Genomic DNA, 23,472 nt, shown 5'->3' on the forward strand with positions numbered 1-23,472 from the left:
AAAATAGTAACCCTGCTCAGTGAAACCAGCTGCATCCTAAATTGCACATCATTATACTAAATAATAATGCATTGCCTGACTTGTTTCTGAAAAGATACACTTGTGAACTTTAAAATGTAAATGTTTTAAACATGGATACAAACTAGAATGTCTGAAAAGTCAGTAATTGTAATGCAATCTCATTTCAAGGTAAAACAGGAATTCAAACACAATACCGCCACAAGGTGTGTAATTAACAGAATACCTGAGTGGAATTAAACGAAGGCTCATAGTTAATTGTGTAGTTAATAAGCCAGTGAAGATGTGTTCGCACTAGCTGGTCAGACCGTATACAAACCTAATTCCAAAAAGGTGAAACAGTAGGAAAATGGCAATAAGAAACAGCAATGATTTGCATATTCTTTTGACCTGCATTTTTATCAAAAACAATAAAAGAGGATGTATATATGTATATGCCGATCAAGCACAACATTATGACCACCTTCCTAATATTGTGTTGGTCCCCCTTTTGCTGCCAAAACAGCCCTGGCCTGTCGAGGCATGGACTCCACTAGACCCCTGAACATGTGCTGTGGTATCTGGCACCAAGATGTTAGCAGCAGATCCTTTAACTCCTGTAAGTTGTGAGTTGGGGCCTGCATAGATCGGACTTGTTTGTCCAGCACATCCTTCAGATGCTCGATTGGATTGAGATCTGGGAAATTTGGAGGCCAAGTCAACACCTCAAACTGGTTGTTGTGCTCCTCAAACCATTACTGAAACATTTTTGCTTTGTGGCAGGGCGAATTATCCTGCTGAAAGAGGCCACAGCTATCAGGGAATACCATTTCCATGAAAGGGTGTACATGGTCTGCAACAATGCTTAGGTAGGTGGTACGTGTCAAAGTAACATCCACATGGATGGCAGGACCCAAGGTTTCCCAGCAGAACATTGTCCAAAGCATCATGCTGACTCAGCTGGCTTGCCTTCTTCCCATAGTGCATCCTGGTGCCATGTGTTCCCCATGTAAGCGACGCACACGCACCCGGCTATCCACGTGATGTAAAAGAAAATGTGATTCATCAGACCAGGCCACCTTCGTCCATTGCTCCGTGGTTCAGTTCTGATGCTTACGTAGCCATTGTTGGCGCTTTCGGCGGTGGACAGGTGTCAGCATGGGCACCCTGACTGGTCTGTGGCTATGCAGCCAAATACACAACAAACTGTGATGCACTGTGTATTCTGACACCTTTCTATCAGAACCAGCAATAACTTCTTCAGCAATTTGAGCTACAGTAGCTCAGTGCTGGATCCTTCGCTCCCCACGTGCATCAATGAGCCTTGGCCGCCCATGACCTTGTCGCCGGTTTTGGAGATGCTCTAACCCAGTTGTCTAGCTATCACAATTTGGCTCTTGTGAAACTCGCTCAAATCCTTACGCTTGCCCATTTTTCCTGCTCCTAACACATCAATGTTCACTTGCTGCCTAATATATCCCACCCACTAACAGGCGCCGTAATGAAGAGATAATCAGTGTTATTAACTTCACCTGTCATGCCTGTCTTTACACTTGATTAGGTAGACTTACCTGTTACACGTACATTCATTAATCAATCAAATGTTATTTGGGTGATGGATTAATTTTTGCACTACACACACTAAAATGTTAAAAAAGGATTTTTTAAATGCGTTTCTGACTAGTGGAACATTAACATACATAGTGCATTAATAGAATGAATTAGCACTAGTCTTTAACAGTACACCTACAACTGCTAAAGAGCATGTGTTCCTAATAAAGAAGCCAGTAAGCTTAGTCAGAACTAAGAACTCCCAACACTGCTGGTCTCTTTTTAAACTAAAACAGCAAATCTTAATCCAACCATATTTAGAGTCTTTTGTTAGTTTCTTAATACCAAATCATGCTGGCATCACCTGTGGAAATGTGCTTTTGATTATTAAATAAACTTCCCAGTTATACATTTGCAGGCAAGCACGCAAGCAAACAGACAAGCTTTGGGTAAATTTAAATGTTCTTTTAGAATGTTCTGTTATTGAAAAAAAAAATGCTAACAATTCCATCCTTTGTGAGGTTCAAACACTTGTCAGTACACATGTGTTAATAATATTTGCACATATTGTTAAATGTATAATCTAAAGTTTGGAACACAACCTTGAATTCTCCAAGGTACATACTTTTTTGATAGCAGTGTGCATAGATGGAATATGTTTGATAAAATGATAAATGATGATGTGATTAAAATGTGAAGTTCTTTAAGGGTGGAAAAAGGTTGCTGGCAAGTAAAAGACTAGCAGTGTTGGGAGTTTTTTTAATTTTAGTTGTAGCTCTGTATATGCAGATTACACTTTATTAGATTACACTTTATTACACACATGCTCCTAATTTATTTTTGCAATCCATACTTCAGCTGTACTGATTCATTCTTTATAAATATCCAAATGTAATGTTTGTTTGTTTATTACAACCCCAAATCAGGAAAATGAAATATCTCAGTTTCATCCTGTCTGCAATCAAACTAAAGTCAAAGTAAATGTAAGAAACACTGCATTTTTATTTTATTTGCATTTTCCATAATGTCTTAACTTTTTCTGATTTGTGGTTGTAGGATTTTAACGTCATGTTTTACACTTTGGTTACATTCATGACAGGAACGGTAGTTACTCATTACACAAGATTCATCAGTTCCCAAGTTTCAAAGTCAAACACAGTCATGGACAATTTAGTATCTCCAATTTACCTCACCTGCATGTCGTTGGACTGTGGGAGGAAATCGGAACTCCCAGAGGAAACCCACGCATACACGGGAAGAACATGCAAACTCCACACAGAAAGGATCCCCACCTGGGGATCAAACCCAGGTCCTCCTTGTGTGAGGCAATATATATACACCGATCTGCCATAACATTTAAACCACCACCTTGTTTCTACACTCACTGTCCATTTTATCAGCTCCATGGACCAACTAGGTAGGAGTGTCTAATAGAGTGGACAGTGAGTGGACACAGAAACGACCCGGACAACCCCACCTGGGAATCAAACCCAGGACCTTCTTGCGGTGAGGCAACAGCGCTACACACTGAGCCGCCGTGCCGCCTTTTTTGGAGAGCGTCACACTAAATTTTGTTGTACGCAAGTATAATGACAATAAATGATCTTTGTCTTCAAATAAGTCATTTTAAATGACATACACATTATTGGTCCAAATTTCAAAATTTCTCAGTCTCAGTAGTTTGGCAGCTAAAGCAAAAATCAAAATTAAAAAATAGTTCATCTAACTGAGTGAATTACTGAGACACTTAACTGTGACTGTTACTTCTATTTTTTAATGCATTTTTCTCCCCATTTTTCCTCTCAATTTAGTGCATCCAATTTGTCTTCCGCTGCTGACAGACTCCAGATTTGCATCCAAGGAGAGCACGCCGCTGCCCACGCCTTCTTTACACGTGTACAGCCCTCCTCTTCTCGTCCGCGCTTCCTGCACGGGTGTCTCTTCTGCCAATCAGGGTCCTTACACAGCGTATGAGGACCCACCCACCCACATATAATCTGGTCCCCACCCTGCAGATACGGTGGCCAATTAGTATCTGCTGCAGGCACTGCCAATTATGCCAGCCAGATGGCGCACAGCCGACAGGTGGCAACACCGAGCCTCAGAAACCCGGTGCTGGTGCATCAGTGGAAAATCCCGCTGCGCCATCTGGGAGCCTGTGACTGTTACTTCTATGAAAAACTTCATATACTTAGGACAGATTTTAGATAAAATATTGTTATGGCATGTTTGCACTTTAAAAAAATACATTTTCCAGATGTGTAATCTTATTACAGGGTTCACATATGGCTCCATAAAACTAACATTGTATGACTGATGAACAAATCGCTAGCCCAAAGGGCTGTTTGCCTCAGCTATTACACAACTCCCCCTGTTAAAATGAGTTTATTGTCAGGGAAATACAAAAACATGAAAAACACCTGATGTTCTCCAGCAGTCAGAACTGGATACAAAAATATGGTGATCAGTAGACTTTCTTCAATTACAAATTCAAATATTCACATTTTCTTCATATACAAGAGGCTGATACACATGTGGGTGAGGGTACGTGTACTGTTATATATGTAATACATGATAATAAAGCACCAAAAACGATTGTTTAAAAGCTAGAGTAACTTCACTCATTTCCATATAAAATGTCTTTTGAATGACCAGCCACACCCTCAGACGAAGCATGATGAGTGTGCCTGGCGTCTTGCATACTGGGTCAAACCATGAAAAGATACAAAACAATACTTTTAAGGTTGCATACACTGAACTCGCGTCATTACTGTAGCACCAATGGTTGGCATCTCTAGACTGAGAATGCTGTGGAGACCGATACATGAATAATAACGGATAAATTCAAGCTTGGTTTGTAATGCTCTTCTCTTCAGTGCATGTATTAGGTATGGCAGGTAGTGTCAGGCCAACAGATTTGGTATTCCCTAATGAACTCTTTGGTCTGGCCTGTTAAAGAAGAGGGCATCCTCAAGGCATTCTATTCATCCATCCGTTATTGTAAAAATGAATAATAATGTGGCAGCTACAACAGCGCTTGGCTGTATAGTTGATGCCATGGCTGGAGATTAAAAAAAATACTAAAAAACAACACGATTAAAAAAATAAAACCAAACAACCCCCTTAGTATTATAAAAAAATACTAAAAAACCAAACAAAAAACACTGAGGCATTTAGATGTACTCTGTTGGGTCTTTGGATTGGATAGTTTTTGAGAATCCTGAGGTTATATCTGCTGTTCCTCGGCCTGCTCGTTCGATGGCTGGTTAAGGCAAACAGGACAGCAAGCCCCTTTTAGTGTCTCAGGGTTCAAACAAGTCGGTGGTGGACACCTCTCCACAAAGCACGTCACTTGGGCTTCCTAAGACACAAAGGAAATATCAGAGGAATGATTAAAGAAGCAGTAAAGGGAACATTAAAATAAGGAAATAGTGTTAGTCATCAGGTTCCATTACAAACCTTACTGAAATTCCTGAAAGGGGAAGGAAAATTATAATAGCCACTTTTATAGCCAACTAAAGCTGAACAAAAGCACTGGCTGTCTTTGAAATGAGAAGACAAAGAACAATAGAACAATAGATCAGTTTCAGGAGGAAAGCGATAAAGTAAACTACCACTTGGAATACAAAACAACAACAAGGCATAACATTATTACCACCTTCCTAATATTGTGTTGGTTCCCCTTTTGCTGCAAAAACATCCCTATCTAAAGGCTCGCATATACAGAAATAGTAGTACTCAAGCACGTACTCTACACTCGCATGTGGTGCAGGGGTCGTTCTTCCAGTTCTCTCCATCCCGCCGTTCTCTTCCTTTCTCATCAGTGCAGTGTGTCTTACTTAACCGGGCTTCAAGTCTTTTTATCTATAGGGCAAAAAAAAAAAGCCAGAGAGACAAAGACACCACATTAGTCCCTCCATCTGAATTAAGTCTTGTCACTTTTCTTCCCCCACAAAAGCTTAGCACTGTATAAAAAGTGCCACAAAACCATCTGTAAATGTTTTACTTAAGCCAAAGCCAAATGACAAATAAGCACTGAGCTATAACATAATGCATCTCCTTCATTATACAGTTTCAAATTATAAGAATCACATTTCACAAGCCCTCAGATGATCGTGTTCAAGGCTGTGACGTGAGTAAAAGTATTCTTTTTTTTCTTTTGCTTTGCATGTGCTTTAATGAAGACCATGTGTGTGAAACATGGATACGCCTATGGCACTGACAAACTGCAGTGCTATCTGACACCGAGTCTAGATTTCCTGTTTCATTTCAAACAGTCCAAGTCATGCTGTCAGCTCTAGAGCAGGGTTTGATTATTTCCTGTCTGTTTTTCAGGTAGAGGGGACACTGAGAATTTGCACCAGCAATGTGAAACATGAAACGTGCAGCCATTATTTTCAGACAAGTGTACTGTATCATTATTTATGCAATTAACATAACTATTATGTTCTATGGTGTGTATCAGGCCTAATTGACGTAGTCACCTAGATATTGACACACCATACTCGAAGGGAAAAGTACAGGCCTAAATGTTTAAGCCATACATTTACATAGTCTATGCCTCTTGTGTCATGGTTAGGGTCCACCAACCCCTTACCTAATCAATACAATACAACATTCAATTCCTGATGGGGATGGTATCTTTAGGAATAATTATAGGTAGGACCCTACTAAATTCATAGGAAAATTCCATGGACCTCGTTTTTTAAAAAAAAATCACAGATTTTACGGATTTTTAAAGAAAAGTGCCAGATTTCATGGCAGTCATTAAATTACACTCATAAATCAAATGATAAAATCAATAAAAGATACAATACACAGAACAGCCTACCTTAATGGCTGAATGCAAACATAAAACATTCAGCGACGGTGCGAGGCTCCGTCTCAAAGACGAAAACACTCATCCGTGTTTTCACACCCCCCTCTGTCCACAGAATTGGTTGTGAGTTTTCCAAACTCAGTTACATGAGTCATGATTTTAGCTGCTTTAGACATCGACATCTTGGACATTTTGACTAACCGCTTGCTAATTGAATTGCCGTAGGATTGCTAGTGCAAATTAACCAGTAAACGTGATGCACTTGAATGCTACACGAATGAAAAACGTTAAATCGCTAAACACAAACCCTAAATTTTCGAACCCTTTCATTTTTGTGATTTTCATGGCCTTAATTATAGGTGTAATAACAGATGATGAGGAATCACATAATATGATGAGTACAAAATGTATGTAAATATTGTGCTGTTACAGGCAGAGCCTTATCTGAAGTCAGATTTCAGCACTACATTTCAGTAAACGCAAATTTAAACAACAGTGTATTTGAAAACATTACTGCATCAGGGGATTTTAACGTAGGTGAACAAGTGCAACTGTGAGTGTGTCATCCAGTGAGGGTGGTTTCATTTCAATTACAGGGAGAAAAAAAATTTAGTTTTACCCTAGTTATTATACAACAACCCAGCATTGTACCAGTGCCCTACACTTCTGCTTGCAAATAAACAAATCCCTGGTTGTAGTTTTGAATTTATGCTGGACTCTGGCAAGAGTGCTGGACTCTGGTCTGAGATTAATTGTGTGCACATTCCAGTATAAAGCTTTATAAATGCCAGTACATCTGCTTGGAGCTGGATCTAATAAAAAAAAAGATCAATCAAAAGACAAATCTATCAATCCCTAACCTACTGGCACACTGCAATACAAATCATTCTAATATTCTTTTATTAAAATCCACCAGAGTCTGTCTGCTCCGGTTTCAGTACAACTATGTGTCAGCAAAAAGTTTGCTTACAAAAGTTTGCTTACCTGCTTTCGTAAACCAGTGATAGTCTTCTGCATGTCCACAACAAATTCTTGGAACTCATTTCCTGATGTTTCAGTGTTTGATGTAGAAGTTACATTTACAATGGTTTTATCATCAGGAATGTGGCTGAAAAAAAGATAAAAAATTTTACAAGCTGAATCAGATATGTATTTTGTTTTCTTTACACTGCATTCAATTCTGAGTTTATGCACTTTTAGATGGTCCTATTTAAAGTTGCAATTCAATTATTTAATTATTTGTGTTCAGATACATTGCTTTTGTAATCTGGTAAAATAGCTCAATCTAATTCACTTTCATGTAAATAAAATGTACATATAAACAAACAGTTTTAGTGTCAGTGGCCTGCTTGATGCTACATTTTATTGGTTTTTAATTAATAAAAATAATTATTGTTAATTAACCACTAAAACTGCTATGAAAAAGGGTAAGGGTAATTAATATATGTTTACATGATGTGCATACTTGGGTTGTTTTTACAAGGGCAAGCTTAAAAATCAATTTGCTAGAGTTACATATTTTTATTTCCTTCTATATTTAAATGTTTAATACTAAGCCTCACCTGTGATCATCCTGAATTGTGGTGGAAGGTTTCTCTTCTGCATAGCTGTGTTCAACTGACCTGCGACCTCTAAAATGGTAGGACAGGGCATTAAACTGTCCTTTGGTGCGGCAGTCTGTGGGATTGAAGAAAGTTTCACTTTACTGAGAGTAGAATGAAAACAAGGCTTCTGTCCTGAATGACTGTAGTCCTAGATTTACAAGTAGTAAAACACATTTAATAAAAACTTCCACTATAAACAATAAAAATATGTAAGAAATGATTATTTGAATTATCACTCCAATTTTGGAAGCAATTGTTTATGCATGTGTACAGTTGTATGAAAAAGTAATTGTCCCCACTAGATTCCAGAAAAAACTCTTCTGCTTAAAGAGAGGTAATGGTCTGTGTACCTTTGGTCATTGATTTTTCACTTCAAATCCCAAAACTGAAAAACAAGAAACAGGCCGTTTGTCTTTTCAAAAAACAATATTGAAAAACGGGAAAACGGGGCGTTTTTTTGTTTCAAGATCAAAAATCTAATAACAAACAAACGGAAATTGAAAAACGGGTAGTATTTTCATTTTCAGAAATCAACACTTTCTATCAGTTCAAGCCCAAGCACATGCACGCGCCGACATGCGTATATTTACTTCATATAGACAGTGTAAATCAAGCACAAGTGTTGAAAAAGTAATAATAACGTGATGACGCATCCCCTGTTGTTCTGACTTTTGTCTTTGTATATTTGATGTGCATATATTTGCTCTATTTGCAAAAAACAAACATCATGGGAAAGCAATTTCCATAAGGACGTTGTACACCACCCTGGTCAAGTTAGTTTTATACTTGATGATTGCCTGACGTCCAAGGAGTCATTTATTTATTTTTCTTGTATTATAGTATTTCTTGTTCTTGGCCAATAAACATCCAAAAATGAATAAAATTGCACGAACTAACTCTGCAGTAAACAAGGAGCAAACAACAATCAAATATATTTCAAAAAGTTATTTTAGTTAAAGCTATTTCTTAAACGCTATTTCTCATCTGCGATAAACTAAGGGGGCGTCTAAAAAGTTCATGAAGAAGAATGCTGATTAAAATGCATTAAATGTTGTAATAGTTACACAGTGACATGTATGATTAGTTATGCCTGTATTACAGAATTGAGTCCTATACGGTGAAAAAAGTGAGACGTTAGTAAAAAGCATTCTTTTTCATAGAATCACCCTTTTATTTAGGAAAAACAGTTCTTGTGTGAATTACAAGGGCATGGAAAAACTACAGCAGACACAAAAGTCAGAACAGGAGACACGTCACGTTTTTATTATTTTTTGCTCCGTCTTCTCTGTCTGTGCCTGATTTACACTCTATATGAAGCAAATATACGCATGTCAGATGTAAGATGTAGATGTCAGTACGTGAACACACTTGCACATTTATTTCCCGGTTGAACTGATAGAAATACGACCCGTTTTTCAATTTCTGCTAGTTTGTTATTTGATTTTTGATCTTGAAACGAAAAAACGAAAAGCGAAAAATGAATGACCAAAGGTACACGGAACGGTAATGTTCACAACTCTGAGGTTCATGGAAACAAGTAGAAAACTACCACTATTTAGTGCTCCACCTGGAGATTTTATATATACAAATAAATCGTAGATAAACATATAAAAGTGCTGAGGACCTGGAAATCCAAGCAACCATCTTTTTTATAAACTGCCATCATAGAAGCACTGCAGGGCTATCATTTCCCAAACCAAAAACCACCTACACAGCTCCTTTCCAGAGGCCATTTGGTCAATTTCATTTGTTTCCGTATAGCATTAGTCAATAAAACTAGACAGCATTAGTAATTGTAATACACATTAAGCACTATAAACCACCTAACTACCTCATCTTCAAAAATACCAACATAACCAATGCCAATCCTAGACACTGTTGAAGTGTTTAAAGAGAAGTGTTGCATGAGGTCCTCTTTGGCTTACCTTCACAGCAATCCTGCCACATGCGCAGGTCGATTTTGGGCACATCCTCACAGCTTCCATAGCCGTGAGGGAACTCAGCAACACTGAAAACATCAGACTGGATACGGGTAATATTGTCTCCATTGTCACACAGCACCCGGGTGAGAGATGCCTGCTTCAGCTGAGTCAACTGAGCCGGGCTGAACACGCCAGGGTTCTCATACCAAAACCTTTACACACACAAAACAGACCAACACAAAACTTTAAAACAAAGAAGAATGATCATTGTTTGTTTATTCAAACAAGATTTATATGCTATTCTAGGGTAAGGAACTAATAAAAAGTCATACTGCAGGATTTGTGTCATGACAAAAAATAATATATGGTCACTATTATGTAGACACTTAATCATGGACTTGTACATCTCATTCCAAATAGCTGGGTATTAATAGGCCGTTGACAAAATGACTTAAGTCTTGTGGAAAGTCTTTCCAGATGAGTGTCTGTGGAAATTTATTCCTATTCAGTCAAGAGAACTTTTGAGTTCAGGCACTGACTGACGCTGGATGAGAACACTTGGCCCTAAATGGACACTCTAATTCATCCAAATAGTGTTTAATGGGGTTGGGGTTGTAACTCGATGCAGGCCATTGAAGTTTATCCACATCAAATAAATCAAACCATGACATTATGAACCAGGTATTGAACAGAGTAAAGGGCCTTTTGCAAACTGTTACTGCAAAGCTGGATGCATATTAATAATTCATTCATTCATAATTCATTCACTGTCACCACCACTTTATCACAGAGGGTACAATTTACTGGGCAAGAGGTAGGAAACACTCTGGACAGGTTGCCAGTCCATCACAGGACAGGACAGTAGCTCCAATAAACCTGACTGCATGTCTTTGGACTGTGGGAGGAAACTGGAGCACCTGAAGGAAACCCACACAGACATATGGAGAACATGCAAACTCCACACAGAAAGGACCTGGACCTGCTACACCTGGGAATTGAAGCCAGGACCTTCTTGCTGTGAGGCAGCAGTGTCACCCACCGAGACACTCTGCTGCCCATATTTTTAATTTCATACTAATATTTATTGTTAGCAATAATTAGAATTGAATTATTAGGAGGGGTGTCCACATACAATACAATCTGTACAACATGTATTAGTTATTAGTTTATTATTAGTTTGAAGCTACTTATACACTTATTTATGTGTAAATAAACAAATATAAAAATTTTTTTACTCTTACTTTTTTACTTTTAACTTAAAAAACAGATTTATATGCTTTTTAATATGTTTAACAGTGGAGATATTAAGAACGATTGAGGTTTATGCTGACACTCATAAAGGAAGAAGAAAGTTCTAGAACATATGGGAAGAGTGCATGTGGGTGGAGCCAGTCACCATAAAAGCAAAGAAAGATCTAAAATCCCACAGCACATGTGGGCATGTGCCTGTAGGTAAAGTCAGGACTCCTAACTGTAAATGAGTACAGATGTTAGTCAACAGCTGCTGGTAAGCACTTCTTCTATCATAGCTGGAATATCCATTTAACTACAGTGTTTGTGTGTGCATGCTAATAATAACTAGCGCTCTCTGTTCCATTCCGACTGAATTCTTTTAGAAATTTGAGTTACCAGGCACCCAAACTTCCAAGTCGTTTCCTCCCAGCACGTTACTGCACATAAATGTAGAGAAAAGGACCAGTTATGTTTTTACGACTTTTAGCGATTGTAGCATCTAGAAACAAGCTAGGCAAGCCGTAGCCTAGTGGTTAAGGTACTGGACTAATAATCCAAAGGTTGCTGGTTCAAGCCGCACCACTGCTAGGTTGCTGCTGTTGGGCCCTTGAGCAAGGCCCTTAACCCTCTGTTGCTCAGACTGTATACTGTCACTGTAATGTAAGTCGCTGTGGATAAAGGCGTCTGCTAAATGCCGAAAATGTAAATGTAATAACATAAGTAAAGCTCGATTTGGACTAAGTTATAGCCTATTAGGGAAATGATGGACAATATTCAAATGGCAATACAATTGCCACTGGAGGAGTAAATTTAAGATGTTTGACCACAGTCAGTACAAAACATGGTTTAAACTTGTTATTGGTAGTTGAGGCAGAGGGCCACTTCTTTTTACTGGCCAGAGGCGGGGTCTCACAGAGCACCCATTTCGTGTGGAGGGCCACGCACTGCCATCTGTGATCAGCTACCCCCTGTGCAGGTACCTCAATCAACCACCGACAAGGAACCCTGTTTCAGACACTGTCCCTCCCCCTACATACACACAGCCAATGTGTTTCTGTGTAGCCACCTGACTGGCTGAAAGCAGAGATTCGAGCTCGAGAACTAAGCACTGTTTTACTGCTGCACTGCCCGAGTGCCTTACACTCTTCTAACCTAATTTTGTTTTGACTTCTTTTTTTTTTTTAATATATATCCCCCCCCCCCCCCCCCCCCCCCCACCAATTTTTATCCCCCAGTCTAGTCGTGTCCAATTACCCAATTACTGATTCGACCCTTCACCGCTGACTGAGGACGCCTCTCAACTGACTCCGGTACGCACAGTCAGTACAGACTGCATTTTTCACCTGCACGAGTCGGGTTCATACACTTGACGGGCACTGTGTATGGAGGGCCACACCCCCATCAGCATTATTTCTCAGCCCTGTGCAGGCGCCATCAGTCAGCCAGCAGGGGCCGCAGTCGCACCAGTTATGAGGACCTATGATCCGACTTTCTTACCCTCTAACCCTGAACAACAGCCAATCGTTGTTCATACAGCCGCCCAGCCCAGTCGGAAAGGCAGAGCTGAGATTCGAGACGATGTATTCGAAACCCCAACTCTGGTGAGCTAGCGTACTTTACCGCTGAGCAGGCTTGTTTTGACTTCTTTTAATGTTTTGTCAACACAGCCAGCCTGTAGATCTACTACCCAGACCAAAAAACCAAAATACAATCACAGAGGAATGCCTGTCAAAAATGAAATACCCTGGGTCCTTCTCATATTCTAGTCTGATCTAAATGGGGCTTAATGCTTCTACTAATAATATCTGACCACAATCAACAAATGTAACACATTCAGACTGTTGACTTATTGGCTGTGGTTTCCAGAGAACTTCCTCTAACCAGGTACATCTGGCACATTTGTAGATGTAAAAATATATAAACATTTACATTAGACTACAGTACACACGTAACTCCCGTGAACACATGAATGAGCATGACTCCCAAAATCAGATAGTTAGTGTGCATGTTATAAAAAGATTTTAGGCAGATTACCTGTCACCATCTCGGAGACGTCTAAACTGGGTAGCCAGTAGACACATAAGGGTGGGCCCCAATCTGCTGCCTGGAACAAGCTCTTCAGCCATTAATGCAGGAAACAGATCAACGTTCAGTGGTGAGCCATAGAGTCTGAAATCATTTAGAGCCCATTAATTACTGTTTACCACCAGTCATACTATCCACATTCACTATGTAACTTTGACTTATGAAAAAGTCATGAAAATGTATTTGTCAATTGTGTACAAACCCTGTAACAAAATTCTACAACCAAACCTGATTTTTATGCTTTATGATGCTTTATATAGGGCCCTACTAAATTCACGGGAAAATGTGCTTAATTTCATGGACCTTGTTTATCAAAAATCACAAATTTCACAGATTTTTTAAGAAAAGTGCCACGTTTCACAACAGTCATAAATGACACTCATAAATCAGTGATATAATAAATGGAAGCTACAATACACAGCACAGCCTACCTTAATAGTTAAATGTAAACCTAAACATCCAGCAGCCGTTTCAAAGACAAAAATTCTCATCTGTGTTTTTACACCCCACCCTGCATCCACAGAATTGGTTGGGAGTTTTCCAAACTCAGTTCCATGACTCGTGTTTTTAGCTGCTTTAGACTTTGACATCTTGAACATTTTGACTAACCGATTGCTAACTAAATTGCCGTAGAATTGCTAGGACCGCCTCATAGTGCAAATTAACCAGTAGACGTAAGATATTTAAATGGTACGTGAATGAAAAAGTTTACATCGCTAAACACAAACCTTAAATTTAGAATTTCACAGTAAATTGCATATTACATGGGAAACGGCTCATTTCACAGTCTGTGATGCAATTTTCACAGCTGTGAATTAGGTAGGCCCTTATTTTTATTTATACAAATAAAGTAAGTTCTTGGTCTGGGTTAACTTGGGACAAAAAAAATCACTGTAAATGGGTCATTTGTAAAAGTAGCTGTGCTAATACTTATAAACGTGTTCTTTTCAATTCGATTTAAAACAGTATCAGATACAGCCGAAAAGACTGAGTTACTGTTCATATTTGCAAATAATCTGTATTACAAAACCCCAAACAATGTTTCAATCATCAGTTAAGCTTGATGATCAGAGGATCTCCAGTCTGTCAACAAATGTGTGAGAAAATGATTGAAATGTTTAAAAACAATGAACCTCAAAGAAGAATTGTAGGAGATTTGCATATTTCTCCCTCTACAGTGCATAATACCATTAAACCATTCAAGGAAACTTACCAGTCCTGACCTGTCCCCAATAGATAATGTGTGGGGAATTTTGAAATGAAAAATGTGACAATGACGACCCGTACTGTTGCACATTTTAAGACGTGTTTGCAGGAAGAATGGGACAAAATAAAAAGCTGAAACATTAAATTATTTGGTATCCTCAGTGCCAAAACATTCAAAAAGGTTCATCCTGTCTGCAATCAAAATATAAAGTAAATGTAAGAAACTCTTTTTTATTATTTGCATTTTCCATGCTGTTTAAACTTTTTTCTGATTTGGGGTTGTAAATGATGGACAATGTTTAATACTTATACATAACATGTTGTTTTAAATTAATAACAGAAACAGTGTTAAGGTTAAATGTTCTTTTGCAAGCTGTTTTCCAATAATTTATCTGTACCAGTAAAAGTTTCCAATCCCTTAACATTATGTACCGCAGATTTTATCTTTAATATGCTAGATTACCAAACACATCGTTTCTTTACCTCTGAAGCTTCTCTCGAACGACAGGACTGCGAATCTCATTTCTCAGGTCATCGAACGTCTGTGCTGAGCTAAGATTGCAGAACACTCTGTAGTCGTTATATGAGGGGATGCCATGGTCCCGCCCTCTTTGGATGTTCATGGCAGCAAGGTCCAACGCTACAGCGTGAGCCATGGAGAAAAGACGTTCGGTCAGCTCCGTGTTGAGCAGCTGCGTGGACACTCGCATCTTTCCTGCCACACCGAACAGCCCGCGCAGGAGGGGATCGATACCTCCTTCGTTTACGATACGAAACGGGGAGAAAAAGGCCTTATGTAGGGGTATGTGCCCCTGCTGAATGGGCTGAAAGTGTTCATTCATCCGATACAGAATTGGATTGATTAAAGTGTGGCCGAATCGGAATGCGGCCGTGGCAAAAGCATTAAAGATGCCGCTATTGATGTTGGGGTCATAGGCACGATAATCGCCCATGAGCTTCATTCCCACTTCGCCTAGGACTTTGGGCAGCCAGTGGCTGTAGGTGATGTGCTGCATTTGGGCACCCACAATCTTGCGTGCCTCGTGGTAAATGGTATCACCGTCCCAGTGTGGGTTGAGCCTCAGAAGTTCGCCGGCAATACGGTTGTGCTCACGGAACCACACTGTGTGCATAGCTGTCAGGCCCAGCTGCTCGTTGGCACGGTGGTCACCAGCCAGAAAGCAAGGGATGGGGCTTTCGTTTTCATCCCGCATACACTCTGTGGGTGGGCCACTTGCAAACGGCAAAAGAGGTTTTCCTGTGCGCTGGACGATACCTTGGCGGAGCGTGCCCCGGTGTGCTGCCAAGTCTCGTATCTCATCTGCTTCGTGGCGTGAGCTGCCGTATACATTAGAAGCATCTATGTAGGACGTCAGCTGGTTGATCTGTTCGCGTGGGTACACGGAGTTCATGAGCAGCGAGGTCATGCCGCTACCACACACTGGACTCGAGCGCACGAAAAACATACATCGGGCGCCGCTCCTACGCTGGCGCGGGTCATTGGGTGGGAACATGATGGGAAAGCAGGGCGCGTCATTGGTGCACACAGATGTACACAGCTGACCGTCAGAGAAACGTGACTGGCTGAGAGCCACCACGGTGGAGTCCAGATCATGGTCCAGAAACTGGCCCCACTGCATGAGCATGTGTGTGTAGCGCTCATCTGGGGTAATCGTCTCTGTGCCTATCATGGTGGTGGAGACGAGGCGGGGCAGCGGCAGGGCAAAGCCGTTGTGGCGTCTGTCTGTGGTGCCACGTGGCAGATTAAAGCCGTTGTCATAGACGGACTTGAGCAGACGTTCGAACGCAGTTAGTGAGGCGCCCCACATGGGGTGCTGCAGGTTGTTGCAGGTGCCATCATGGCTGCGGTACTTTTGGTGAAAGCAGATGTCCGAGCAGTTGTTAATGCGACGGTGAGCTGTGCAACCAGACAGGTTTGCGATCATGTCTAAGAAGCGTGGTGACACCAGGTCATTGTAACGGAAAGCTGCAGACAGAAAGAAAACTTCCTTACAGAAGTGTAAGCAATCAAACATTTTGGATTATGATCATTTTAATTATATAAAGTCGTGAAAAAGTTAGGACACCCCATGAGAACCTTGGTCTTTTTGAACATATTTAAACAAATGGACATTTGAGCTTCATTTGAACAGTATTGAAAGACAGAGCTTATATCATTAAAACAAACAAACAAACAAACAAACAAACAAACAAACAAACAAACAAACAAAAAAAAAACTTTTAAACACAAGTCGTAAATGTAATGAACAAAAATGGAAATTGATTGTGAGGAATTTCCCCCTTTGGCTTAATTAACCTCAATTAGACGTTTCCTATAACCATCTACCATCTCGGACATCGACTGGGAGAAAGTTTTTTCCTTTCCTCCATGCAAAATTTCTTCAGCTGTGTGAGGTTTAAGGGGTTTCTTGCATGTACAGTTTCAAATCACCCCACAGCATCTTAATAGGATTAAGATTCGGGCTTTGACGTGGCCATTTCAGAACTCTTCATTTCTTTCTTTTGAGCCATTCCTTGGTGGATTTACTGGAATGTTTTGCTCTACTTTAGCTAACTTTAACAGATGGTCTTACATTTTCCTCAAGCACCCTCTGATACAGTGAAGAATTCATCATTCTGTAATGGAGAGCTTGCCAGGCCCTGCTGCTGCAAACTAGCCCCAAACCATGACATTTTTATCTCCATGCTTCACAGTTGGTATGAGGTTTTTGTGTTCAAATGCTGTGTTTGGTTTGCACCAAACATGTCTTCAACTACAACCTTCTTTCTGAAGGCCACAGAGAGCCCTTCAGATCTCACCACGGTGATACCACTCACTCCAACATTCAAGAGCAGACCAAACTAATGTCTGAGGTTTAAATAAAACTCCAATGTCCTCTAACGGTGGTCTAATCATTGCAGCTGATGTGGTGAACTTGTAAGTTTCACAGCGTAAAATAAGACATTTATTTAAACACACAACATGAACATAAGCAATAAACAAGCATAAGCACAAAGGTTTGGATACATTTTAACAAGTGATAGTATTCTGACATACCTGTTCCATTGGTGTCCACCATCAGGCCCTGGTTAACATGTCTTTGAATGAGGAGAAGCGTCTGTTCGAAGATCTCGCCGGCTCTGGCCTGTTCCACTGTATAGGGGTCCCGAGGATAGCGGAACAAAGCCAGCAGCTCACCAGGGGTGCGGGGTGAGCTGTACAAAATAACAGATAAGACTACATTAAATATGGACATTATTTTTCATATACAGTTTCATGCTTTCATGATTATTCTTTCTCCCTTACATGAAAAGATATTATGGCGATGTGTAAAGAATTTAATAGAAATATACAGCGACAGGTCTCAGCAAACTGAGAAAAACTATTTAATGATCCATACAAGCAGTTTTGGGAATGAGTCGACATATTTTTGAGTTGAAGAAAGAAAGAAAAAAAACCTCTAGGTCTCTTGACACAAGTCTTAGTGCACTTTTATTCAACCCCTTGCTTTAGTACTTAAAACATCCTTTTGCCTTGATAGCCTCCAAAAGCTTCAGCTCAGCTCATTGAAGTTTGATGGCTTTTATGTTGCAACTGCTTTCTTTAAAATCACACCAAAAACGTTTTATGATATTTAAATCTGGAGACAAAGAAGACCACCACAGGTTATTCCAGGACTTGAAAGTGTGCTTGGGGTCACTGTCTTTTTGGAAAGTCCAATTATCACACCAAGGTTGAATTTCACCACAGAAGGCAGAACATTCCTCCTCAAAATGCCTTGGTATGTCTTTGAATCCATTGTTCCAGTCACATGGTCAAGACTGCCAGTTTCTGAAGCAGAACAAACATCCCCACACTGATGAGTCACTGACACACTTCCATGCCTGACCATGGGGATACTACTCTTCTGGTCATAAGCCTTGCCTTTCTTGCACAAGACTAAGGGCTGATCCATATGGCCAGTAAGTTTCAGTTTTGATTTGTCACACCATAGTAACGTCAGGGTTTTTCTATGGATGAAGTTTGTAATTCACATGGCCAGGTTTGCTAAGTTTGGAACATCCGGACAATACTCCAGTGGTTTCTCTAGCAATGTTTAAGGTTGTGGAAATCGTATAACCATTGCTCTTTTGATGCAATGAAATGATCTCCACATAGCTTTTGTGACAACTCCTTAGATTTCTCCATGGTTGCAACACACCTTGCATGCATCTGTGAGTGGTGGTTATACACTGATCAGCCATAACATTAAAACCACCTCCTTGTTTCTACACTTACTGTCCATTTTATCAGCTCCACTTACCATATAAAAGCACATTGTAGTTCTACAATTACTGACTGTAGTCCATCTGTTTCTCTGCATGCTTTGATAGCCTTCTTTCACCCTGTTCTTCAATGGTCAGGACCCCCCAAAGGACCACCACAGAGCAGGTATTATTTAGGTGGTGGATCATTCTCAGCACTGCAGTGACACTGACATGGTGGGGGTGTGTTGTGCTGGTATGAGTAGATCAGACACAGCAATGCTGATGGAGTTTTTAAATACCGTGTCCACTCACTGTCCACTCTACTAGACACTCCTACCTAGTTGGTCCACCTTGTAGATGTCAGAGATGATCGCTCATCTATTGCTGCTGTTTGAGTTAGTCATCTTCTAGACCTTCATCAGTGGTCACAGGACGCTGCCCACAGGGCGCTGTTGGCTGGATACTTTTGGTTGGTGGACTATTCTCAGTCCAGCAGGGACAGTGAGGTGTTTAAAAACTCCAGCAGCATTGCTGTGTCTGATCTACTCATACCAGCACAACACACACTAACACACCACCACCATGTCAGTGTCACTGCAGTGCTGAGAATGACCCACCACCCAAATAATACCTACTCTGTGGTGGTCTTGGGAGAGTCCTGACCATTGAAGGACAGCATGAAAGGAGGCTAACAAAGCATGCAGAGAAACAGATGGACTACAGTCAGTAATTGTAGAACTACAAAGTGCTTCTATGTGGTAAGTAGAGCTAATGAAATGGACAGTGAGTGTAGAAACAAGGAGGTGGTTTTAATGTTATGGCTGATCGGTGTATATACAGTGTATCACAAAAGTGAGTACACCCCTCACATTTCTGCAAATATTTCATTATATCTTTTCATGGGACAACACTATAGACATGAAACTTGGATATAACTTAGAGTAGTCAGTGTACAGCTTGTATAGCAGTGTAGATTTACTGTCTTCTGAAAATAACTCAACACACAGCCATTAATGTCTAAATAGCTGGCAACATAAGTGAGTACACCCCACAGTGAACATGTCCAAATTGTGCCCAAATGTGTCGTTGTCCCTCCCTGGTGTCATGTGTCAAGGTCCCAGGTGTAAATGGGGAGCAGGGCTGTTAAATTTGGTGTTTTGGGTACAATTCTCTCATACTGGCCACTGGATATTCAACATGGCACCTCATGGCAAATAACTCTCTGAGGATGTGAGAAATAGAATTGTTGCTCTCCACAAAGATGGCCTGGGCTATAAGAAGATTGCTAACACCCTGAAACTGAGCTACAGCATGGTGGCCAAGGTCATACAGCGGTTTTCCAGGACAGGTTCCACTCGGAACAGGCTTCGCCAGGGTCGACCAAAGAAGTTGAGTCCACGTGTTCGGCGTCATATCCAGAGGTTGGCTTTAAAAAATAGACACATGAGTGCTGCCAGCATTGCTGCAGAGGTTGAAGACGTGGGAGGTCAGCCTATCAGTGCTCAGACCATACGCCGCACACTGCATCAACTCGGTCTGCATGGTCGTCATCCCAGAAGGAAGCTGACGCACAAGAAAGCCCGCAAACAGTTTGCTGAAGACAAGCAGTCCAAGAACATGGATTACTGGAATGCCCTGTGGTCTGACGAGACCAAGATAAACTTGTTTGGCTCAGATGGTGTCCAGCATGTGTGGCGGCGCCCTGGTGAGAAGTACCAAGACAACTGTATCTTGCCTACAGTCAAGCATGGTGGTGGTAGCATCATGGTCTTGGGCTGCATGAGTGTTGCTGGCACTGGGGAGCTGCAGTTCATTGAGGGAAACATGAATTCCAACATGTACTGTGACATTCTGAAACAGAGCATGATCCCCTCCCTTCGAAAACTGGGCCTCATGGCAGTTTTCCAACAGGATAACGACCCCAAACACAACCTCCAAGATGACAACTGCCTTGCTGAGGAAGCTGAAGGTAAAGGTGATGGACTAAACCCAATTGAGCACCTGTGGCGCATCCTCAAGTGGAAGGTGGAGGAGTTCAAGGTGTCTAACATCCACCAGCTCCGTGATGTCATCATGGAGGAGTGGAAGAGGATTCCAGTAGCAACCTGTGCAGCTCTGGTGAATTCCATGCCCAGGAGGGTTAAGGCAGTGCTGGATAATAATGGTGGTCACACAAAATATTGACACTTTGGGCACAATTTGGACATGTTCACTGTGGGGTGTACTCACTTATGTTGCCAGCCATTTAGACATTAATGGCTGTGTGTTGAGTTATTTTCAGAAGACAGTAAATCTACACTGCTATACAGGTCCTTCTCAAAAAATTAGCATATTGTGATAAAGTTCATTATTTTCCATAAAGTAATGATAAAAATTAAACTTTCATATATTTTAGATTCATTGCACACCAACTGAAATATTTCAGGTCTTTTATTGTTTTAATACTGATGATTTTGGCATACAGCTCATGAAAACCCAAAATTCCTATCTCAAAAAATTAGCATATCATGAAAAGGTTCTCTAAACGAGCTATTAACCTAATCATCTGAATCAACGAATTAACTCTAAACACCTGCAAAAGATTCCTGAGGCTTTTAAAAACTCCCAGCCTGGTTCATTACTCAAAACTGCAATCATGGGTAAGACTGCCGACCTGACTGCTGTCCAGAAGGCCATCATTGACACCCTCAAGCAAGAGGGTAAGACACAGAAAGAAATTTCTGAACGAATAGGCTGTTCCCAGAGTGCTGTATCAAGGCACCTCAGTGGGAAGTCTGTGGGAAGGAAAAAGTGTGGCAGAAAACGCTGCACAACGAGAAGAGGTGACCGGACCCTGAGGAAGATTGTGGAGAAGGGCCGATTCCAGACCTTGGGGGACCTGCGGAAGCAGTGGACTGAGTCTGGAGTAGAAACATCCAGAGCCACCGTGCACAGGCGTGTGCAGGAAATGGGCTACAGGTGCCGCATTCCCCAGGTCAAGCCACTTTTGAACCAGAAACAGCAGCACTGGACTGTTGCTCAGTGGTCCAAAGTACTGTTTTCGGATGAAAGCAAATTTTGCATGTCATTCGGAAATCAAGGTGCCAGAGTCTGGAGGAAGACTGGGGAGAAGGAAATGCCAAAATGCCTGAAGTCCAGTGTCAAGTACCCACAGTCAGTGATGGTCTGGGGTGCCATGTCAGCTGCTGGTGTTGGTCCACTGTGTTTTATCAAGGGCAGGGTCAATGCAGCTAGCTATCAGGAGATTTTGGAGCACTTCATGCTTCCATCTGCTGAAAAGCTTTATGGAGATGAAGATTTCATTTTTCAGCACGACCTGGCACCTGCTCACAGTGCCAAAACCACTGGTGAATGGTTTACTGACCATGGTATTACTGTGCTCGATTGGCCTGCCAACTCTCCTGACCTGAACCCCATTGAGAATCTGTGGGATATTGTGAAGAGAAAGTTGAGAGACACAAGACCCAACACTCTGGATGAGCTTAAGGCCGCTATCGAAGCATCCTGGGCCTCCATAACACCTCAGCAGTGCCACAGGCTGATTGCCTCCATGCCACGCCGCATTGAAGCAGTCATTTCTGCAAAAGGATTCCCGACCAAGTATTGAGTGCATAACTGAACATAATTATTTGAAGGTTGACTTTTTTTGTATTAAAAACACTTTTCTTTTATTGGTCGGATGAAATATGCTAATTTTTTGAGATAGGAATTTTGGGTTTTCATGAGCTGTATGCCAAAATCATCAGTATTAAAACAATAAAAGACCTGAAATATTTCAGTTGGTGTGCAATGAATCTAAAATATATGAAAGTTTAATTTTTATCATTACATTATGGAAAATAATGAACTTTATCACAATATGCTAATTTTTTGAGAAGGACCTGTACAAGTTGTACACTGACTACTTTAAGTTATATCCAAGTTTCATGTCTATAGTGTTGTCCCATGAAAAGATATAATAAAATATTTGCAGAAATGTGAGGGGTGTACTCACTTTTGTGATACACTGTATATATATATATATATATCACATCACAACTGAAGCAAATTAAGGGTTGTTGCCTATTGATTAATCATTTTGTAGCCAACTTTAGGTTTAGGACTATAAACAGAAAAGTTTAGAGTTATAAAGTCTAGAGTTCTTTGGGGTGTTGAATATTTTTGATTGCAACTGTATCATTAAAGATAATTAATACAACAACTAAAAAAAAACACCCAGCGTATAATTGGCCCATGATAGTTATATAGATTGTGAAGCAGCTGATACTACACTGAGTACCATTAGCATTTATCATGTCTAGTTTGGGAATAAGCCAACGGAACTTACATGTGCACATAACCTTTATTTGAATGTAGTATTGTATAGCCTCTATAGTCTCATGGTAGTTATATACACTCTACAGTCTTGTATATTCTCCATAGTCTTGTGGCAGTTATATAGTCTGTGTTGCAGTTGACACCACACTAAATATAATTTACAGTTTGCTGATCTACAGAGTAACATTAGCATTCATCCTGTCTGGCAAAGGAACAAGCCAAGGGAAAAATCATAAGCATACTAATGTTTTAAATAAAACAGCTGTACAACAGCCTGAACTACAATCACAGAAACTTCACTTTAAGGAATGTATGTGTTTGGTGTATGTATTTTTCACTGACATGCACATAGCCTTCATTTCAAAGAACATGTAATCTAGTCTTGTTAAAATGATTAAAGCTACTGGATAACCCAAAATCCCCAGTAGACCTGTCAACCCTGATATCAATGGTGAAATCATTAAGCTCTGAGTCCAGTGAGTGTTTAAAA

The 23,472-nt window shown here is 40.5% G+C and overlaps 1 protein-coding gene across 1 annotated transcript in view; it reads right to left on the reverse strand.

Annotated features, from left to right (window-relative positions):
- Positions 1-2,526: 2,526 nt before the first annotated feature.
- Positions 2,527-23,472, reverse strand: part of LOC134325162 (peroxidasin homolog) — an 88,999-nt gene continuing 68,053 nt past the window's right edge. The window contains exons 16-23 of the mRNA XM_063007243.1: positions 17,476-17,633; positions 14,901-16,404; positions 13,161-13,295; positions 9,897-10,105; positions 7,930-8,044; positions 7,352-7,475; positions 5,299-5,412; positions 2,527-4,909 (exon numbers count right to left, since the gene is read on the reverse strand). Of these exons, the coding sequence (XP_062863313.1) occupies positions 4,775-4,909; positions 5,299-5,412; positions 7,352-7,475; positions 7,930-8,044; positions 9,897-10,105; positions 13,161-13,295; positions 14,901-16,404; positions 17,476-17,633 (2,494 nt within the window). The 3' untranslated portion in view covers positions 2,527-4,774. The remainder of the gene's footprint in view (positions 4,910-5,298; positions 5,413-7,351; positions 7,476-7,929; positions 8,045-9,896; positions 10,106-13,160; positions 13,296-14,900; positions 16,405-17,475; positions 17,634-23,472) is intronic.

This window comes from Trichomycterus rosablanca, chromosome 13 (assembly GCF_030014385.1).
Source record: "Trichomycterus rosablanca isolate fTriRos1 chromosome 13, fTriRos1.hap1, whole genome shotgun sequence".
Taxonomy (NCBI): Eukaryota; Metazoa; Chordata; class Actinopteri; order Siluriformes; family Trichomycteridae; genus Trichomycterus; species Trichomycterus rosablanca.